General features: G+C 55.6%; 1 protein-coding gene across 1 annotated transcript in view; it reads left to right on the top strand.

Annotated features, from left to right (window-relative positions):
* Positions 1 to 6,068, top strand: part of LEPRE1 (leucine proline-enriched proteoglycan (leprecan) 1) — an 8,374-nt gene extending 2,306 nt beyond the window's left edge. The window contains exons 2-14 of the mRNA XM_009999820.1: positions 237 to 426; positions 883 to 1,014; positions 1,536 to 1,675; positions 2,394 to 2,483; positions 2,598 to 2,650; positions 3,017 to 3,138; positions 3,317 to 3,444; positions 3,545 to 3,640; positions 3,773 to 3,923; positions 4,425 to 4,542; positions 4,747 to 4,822; positions 5,724 to 5,864; positions 5,949 to 6,068. Of these exons, the coding sequence (XP_009998122.1) occupies positions 237 to 426; positions 883 to 1,014; positions 1,536 to 1,675; positions 2,394 to 2,483; positions 2,598 to 2,650; positions 3,017 to 3,138; positions 3,317 to 3,444; positions 3,545 to 3,640; positions 3,773 to 3,923; positions 4,425 to 4,542; positions 4,747 to 4,822; positions 5,724 to 5,864; positions 5,949 to 6,068 (1,557 nt within the window). The remainder of the gene's footprint in view (positions 1 to 236; positions 427 to 882; positions 1,015 to 1,535; positions 1,676 to 2,393; positions 2,484 to 2,597; positions 2,651 to 3,016; positions 3,139 to 3,316; positions 3,445 to 3,544; positions 3,641 to 3,772; positions 3,924 to 4,424; positions 4,543 to 4,746; positions 4,823 to 5,723; positions 5,865 to 5,948) is intronic.

Genomic DNA, 6,068 nt, shown 5'->3' on the forward strand with positions numbered 1-6,068 from the left:
CCTCCTTCCCTCCCTCCTTCCCTCCCTCCTTCCCTCCCTCCTTCCCTCCCTCCTTCCCTCCCTCCTTCCCTCCCTCCTTCCCACCTTGGGCAGCTGCTCCCAAAGCACCTCCCACCTTGGCAAAGCTCCTGAGGTGCTGCAGGTCCATCCCTAGCCCAGGGGGACAAGGCACCCTGGCTGCTCCACCGCAGGGAGGGGGGTATTGAGTCCCCCTTTGGTTTCCCAACCCTCCCCAGAGCGAGTTCCGGCTGGGGGTGCGGTTTTACACGGAGGAGCAGCCTGCTGCTGCCATCCTGCACCTGGGGAAGGCACTGCAGGAGTATTTGGTGGCAGACGCCGAGTGCAGGGCCCTCTGTGAGGGACCCTACGACTACGAGGGCTACAACTACCTGGAGTACAACGCAGACCTTTTCCAGGCCATCACAGGTGGGAGCTGCTTGTGCTCTGTGTCCTGTCCCAAAAGCTGGAGGCAGTCCTGGGAGGTGGTGGTCCTCAAAGAGGGCAAACGTTTCACTAGGAGAAACGTGGCCAGTAAGGGGTAGGAGATGTTTGTCCACACTCAGCACTGGGGGTGATGCCCAGGAGCCCCCACAGATTGCAGGGGGATGTGGAGGACCAGTAGAGGATTACCAGAACACAAGGGTGGGAGGGTGACAATAGCCAGTCTATTCCCCAGAGAGCTGGGGACAGCTCTCCCCACCTCCCCCACCACCAATCACACACAGGTGGGCAACCACGATCCTCGAGGGTTTCCAACACCAAGAAGCTGTCGACAGCCCTGCTGCAGGCAGGGTTGGAATGGAAACCCTTTAATGTTCCTCAAAGTTCTATCCACCACCCCTTGGGTGACCATAAACAGTGACGTGGGTTTGTCTCCACCAGATCACTACATGCAGGTACTCAGCTGCAAGCAGGGCTGTGTGACAGAGCTGGCCTCCCAGCCCGGAAGGGAGAAGCCCTTGGAGGATTTTCTACCATCACACTTCAACTACCTCCAGTTTGCCTACTACAACAGTAAGTAGCTCATTGTCCTGTCCTCTTCTGGTCATCAGTGCTGGGCACCATGTGCTGCATGGGCTGTTCTCCACTGGCAGAAATCACAGACCCACAGAATGGTTTGAGCAGGGAAGGGACCTTCAGAGATCATCTAGTCCAGCCCAAGACACAGGGACATCTAGACCAGGTTGCTCAGAGCCCCATCCAACCTGGTCTTGAACACTTCCTTGAAGTCATGGATAACTTTTCTGGGCAACCTGGGCCAGTGTCTCACCACCCTCACAGAAAATAACTTCTTGCTGAAGTCCAACCTGAATCTCTCCTCATTAAGCTTCAAACCATCATCCCTTGTCCTCTCACTACACACCCGTGTCACAAGTCCTACCCGTGGTAGTAATTCTCTCTGCTCCAGGGTATCTACCCTCCTTGGGTGCCTCTTTGGAGAACACTAAGGACTTTCTTGTACCTCCTCCATATCCATGTTTGCTCTGTCTCTTATGCTCTTGCCCTTGCCATAACAGCCCCCTTTCTCTTTGCAGATGGAAATTATGAAAAAGCCATTGAATGCACCAAAACCTATTTGCTCTTCTTTCCAAATGATGAGGTGATGAACCAGAATTTGGCTTATTACACTGCTGTCCTGGGGGAGAACCTGGCAGGACCCATCCAACCCCGAGAGGTGAGTGACTTGACCAGGATGAGCTGTTGCAAGGACATCTTCTCCCCTCCTGGGGCTCATAATGTTTGCAGAGACTTTGGGGTCTGCTCTGGTCCAGCCACCCTTTGGTGTCAAGGTGGAGAGGAATGGATGGATGCAAGACCCTACAAGCTGGAAAATAGCTGAGAGACTGAGAAACATCATGGGCAAAATATCTTTGGCCAAGTGAAGCACTTGTATCCATACAAGCTTGTATGGATGGACCAGCTCTTGTGGGAGAGGTCTGCAAAAGGACAGACTTCTTCAGAGAATCTGAGCCCACCTCTGGTACAGACTTCCACAACTGAAGTGAAATTGCTTAAAAAGGAGAAGAGGATTTGGCTTCCAAATAGCTGGATCCAGATGCTTGTGTGCTGCCTGGGAGGTAGCAGGTGGGATGGAGGTCTCTGCCCTGTGTGAGGTGGAGCAGGGAAGGGAATCAGCTTCCAGAGAGCTTCCTGCAGGAGGGATGTGCCTGTGCCTCTGTCTTTCCCCGTCCTCTCTCCAGGGCTCATCCACACAGGACAGGGAACTTCGTGCAGGATGGGGAAAGCCACTTACTTGACCAGGAAACCAGGGCTGCGGGTCTGGAGCAAGGACTGCAGGAATGATGTAAACCCTGCGCCCTCCTGCCCTCGCTCAGGGTCTTCCCAGAGGCCTGCTGCCATGCCCTCACCCTGTCCCTCTGCCCCTCATCCAGGAGATCCAGGTGTACCACCAACGAAGCCTGATGGAGAAGGAGCTGCTCTTCTTCAGTTACGATGTCTTTGGTATCCCGTTCGTGGATCCGGTGAGTGGTGCTGGACCAGCCTGAATCTGGTGGATGGGTGAAGGAGGATGGGGGTGTCTGTGTTGCAGCCTGATCCTGATCCAGTTCCTGATGATGTTGTTCTTCTGGCTGCAGGACACTTGGACACCTGAAGAGGTGATACCAAAAAGACTGCGAGAGAAACAGAAGTGAGGCCTCTCCCCAGCCACTGGCCAAGGCCACCCAGTGTGGGGTGACTGATGGGATGTATTCCTCCTCCACCAGAGGGTTTGGGCCAAAGGCCTTGGAGCTGCTGTCAGAGAGGGATTTTGGTGTTGGGGCTGGGAGATGTTGCTGGAGAGCAGAACTTTGCCCCCCATCAACCCTTGGGGTGATAAGAATGGGTAGGTCATCCTGAGCAGCGTAGGGTGAGGGTTGCATTGAGATGGCTCTCTCCATCCTTGGGCTTTGTCACCAGTCCCTGGAGACAGCTTGTCCTGCCCTTGTGCTAGTGCCCCTCATTCCTGACGTGGGGACGTGGGGCAGGGGAGCTGAAGGCTGACACACCCCCCCAGGGTGGAGCGGGAGACAGCGGCGCGCATCTCGGAGGAGATCGGCAACCTCATGAAGGAGATCGAGACCCTGGTGGAGGAGAAGGCCAAGGAGTCTGCTGATCTCAGCAAGTTCATCCGAGAAGGTGTGGAGGGCCAGGAGGGAAGGCAGGATGGGGACCTCCGTGTCCCTTCTGCCAGCTCATGGGGCCCTCTGCATGGGTTGTGGCAGGAGGAGGTGGCAGGACCGCCGCTTCCCGCAGCGCTGTACCCCAGGGTTGGTGACACCCATCCCTGCTTCCCTCTGATCCCCTGGTGCCACAGGTGGCCCCTTGGTGTATGAAGGAGCCAGTGTCACCATGAACTCCAAGGCCCTGAACGGCTCTCAGCGTGTGGTGGTGGATGGGGTCCTTTCCACCAAGGAGTGCCAGGAGCTGCAGGCGCTCTCCAACGTGAGTGTGGGGACAGGAGGAGGGGACAGGGATGGTGCTGGCAGAGCCCCATCCTGGGGCTCAGAAGTCAGGCTGGTAACTCGTTGATTGGGTTTTGCAGGCAGCTGCCTCAGCTGGGGATGGCTATCGTGGGAAGACATCTCCTCACACTCCCAGTGAGACCTTCCATGGTGTGACTGTCCTCAAGGCCCTCAAGGTTAGGGTGGCTGTGGGAAGGGCTTGGGAACAGGCTGTGGAGGCAAGAGAGGGAGAGGTTTGAAGGTGGGCAGCTGCCCGTGCTTGCCCTGCCTGCCTAGGGCTGAGCCCATGTCCTGTCCATCCCCCACAGCTGGGCCAGGAGGGCAAGGTGCCCCTTCAGAGTGCCTACCTCTACTACAACATGACAGAGAAGGTGAGGCACATGATGGAGTCCTATTTCCGCCTGGAGGTCCCTCTCCACTTCTCCTACTCCCACCTGGTGTGCCGTACAGCCATTGATGGTGAGCATGGCCTTGGAGGAGCACAACCCGAGGAGGAGCAAATCTCCTTCAGCTTCTTACCCTGCCTGGGCCCTCTCCCACAGCTGGGGTGGTCCAGTCTTGGACCTTTCCTTGGAGACCTCCTTGGCACTCCCTAACCTGCTCCTTTTCCCAAAGGGAAGGTGTGGGGAGCTCATCCCTAAGCCTGGTTTGGGAAGATGAGCAGCTCAGTTGGTTGCCTCCAGGGGAGTAGGTGGCTTCATGCCATACCAGATTTCACCACCCAGAGGCAGTTTGGGTTAGGTGCTGGGAGAGGCTGTGACTGGAGAACCATGGAATTGTGGCACAAGTCAACAGAGGCTTGTGCCACCAAAATGGCCTCTCATGGTCACTTCAGCAAGTGAAAGGGTTGTAGGCTACAGGTGACTTTCTTGTCACCTCCTAGCTCCTGGTGATTTGGGATAGTTCATGGTCCTGCAGGGACAAAGGGATCCTGATGTGCCAGGTCTTGTTCCACCCTAGAGAAGCAAGAAGGTAGAAGTGACAACAGTCATGAGGTGCACGTGGACAACTGCATCCTCAATGCAGAAGCCCTGGTGTGTGTGAAGGAACCTCCAGCCTACACCTTCCGGGATTACAGGTACTAGTGGTATCATCAGAGCTTCCTCACCTGAGGGCACCATGGCTTTGTGGCACCAGGGTTGGGAGGAGCAGGGTGGGATGACAACCCAAACTGGGCTCTCCTGCCTCTAGCTCTTTCTGTGGTGTTAGAGGAGCTCCCAGATACTGGAGCTGCGGTCTGGGGTGATAATGATCACTTCTGCTTGTTCCCTGCTTCCTTTAGTGCCATCCTCTACCTCAACGGGGACTTTGAAGGAGGAGCTTTCTACTTCACTGAGCTGGATGCAAAGACTGAGACTGTAAGTAGCTCAGCTCCTTAAAGGATCCATGTGCAGCACCAATCCCAGCTCCTGCCTACTGTCTCCATCCCCTGGGAACGATGTATGAGGTTCAACAAGGGTCACAACAACCCCCTGCAATGCTCCAGGCTTGGGGCAGAGTGTCTGGAAAGTGCCCAGCAGGAAAAGGACCTGGGGGTGTTGGTCAACAGCAGCTGAATATAAGCTGAGGGAGCTGGGGGTGTCCAGCCTGGAGACAAGGAGGTGAGGGGAGACCTGCTGGCTCTGCAGCTGCTGAGAGGAGGTTGGAGCCAGGGGGGTCGGGCTCTGCTCCCCAGGAACAAGGGATGGGACAAGAGGAAATGGGCTCATGTTGCCCAGGGGAGGTTTAGGTTGGATATTTGCAGAAACTTCTTAACTGAAAGAGTAGTTAAACACTGGCATAGGCTCCCACCAGGGAGATGGTTGAGTCACCATGCCTGGAGGTGTTTAAAAGACTTGTAGATCTGGTGCTGAGAGATACAATTTAGCATCAGACTTGGTAGAGTTGGGTTTATGGTTAGACTCAATTATCTCAATTATTTAGGTTAGATATTAGGAAGAAATTCTTCACTCTAAGGGTGGTGTGGAACTGGGATGGGTTGCCCAGCAGGTTGTTCATGCCCCATCCCTGGAGGTTTTTAAGGCCACGTTGGACAAGGTTTTTTGTCAACCTGGTCTAGTGGTTCCCTGCTCATGGCAGGGGGGTTGAAACTAGATGATCTTTAAGGTCCCTTCCAACCTTAACCATTCTATGACTGATTCTGTCTTTTCCAACCAGAATGACTCTGTGAAAGCCCTTGGTGCCACTTCAAGGGATGAACGTAGGTTGAGGGGGACCAACTCTCCCCCCCACCTGATGGGGCTCTTCCATCTCTTGCAGGCAGAGGTTCAGCCACAGTGTGGTCGTGCCGTGGGCTTCTCCTCTGGCTCAGAGAACCCCCACGGGGTGAAAGCAGTGACCAAGGGGCAGCGCTGTGCCATCGCCCTCTGGTTCACCCTGGACCCCCGGCACAGCGAGCGGGTAGGCTCCCCCCCTGGCAGTGGGGGGGTGTCCTTATGGGGGGGGGATAATGGCCATGCTTATCCCCATGGCTCTGCCCCACAGGAGCGTGTGCAAGCTGATGACCTGGTGAAGATGCTTTTCAGCCCAGAAGAGAAGGATTTGCTGCAGGAGCCAAAGCAGGAGCCACCAGCTGCTGTTGCGGGTGGAAAAGATGAGCTATGA

Source organism: Chaetura pelagica, unplaced genomic scaffold (genome assembly GCF_000747805.2).
Source record: "Chaetura pelagica isolate M959 unplaced genomic scaffold, ChaPel_1.0 scaffold86, whole genome shotgun sequence".
Taxonomy (NCBI): domain Eukaryota; kingdom Metazoa; phylum Chordata; class Aves; order Apodiformes; family Apodidae; genus Chaetura; species Chaetura pelagica.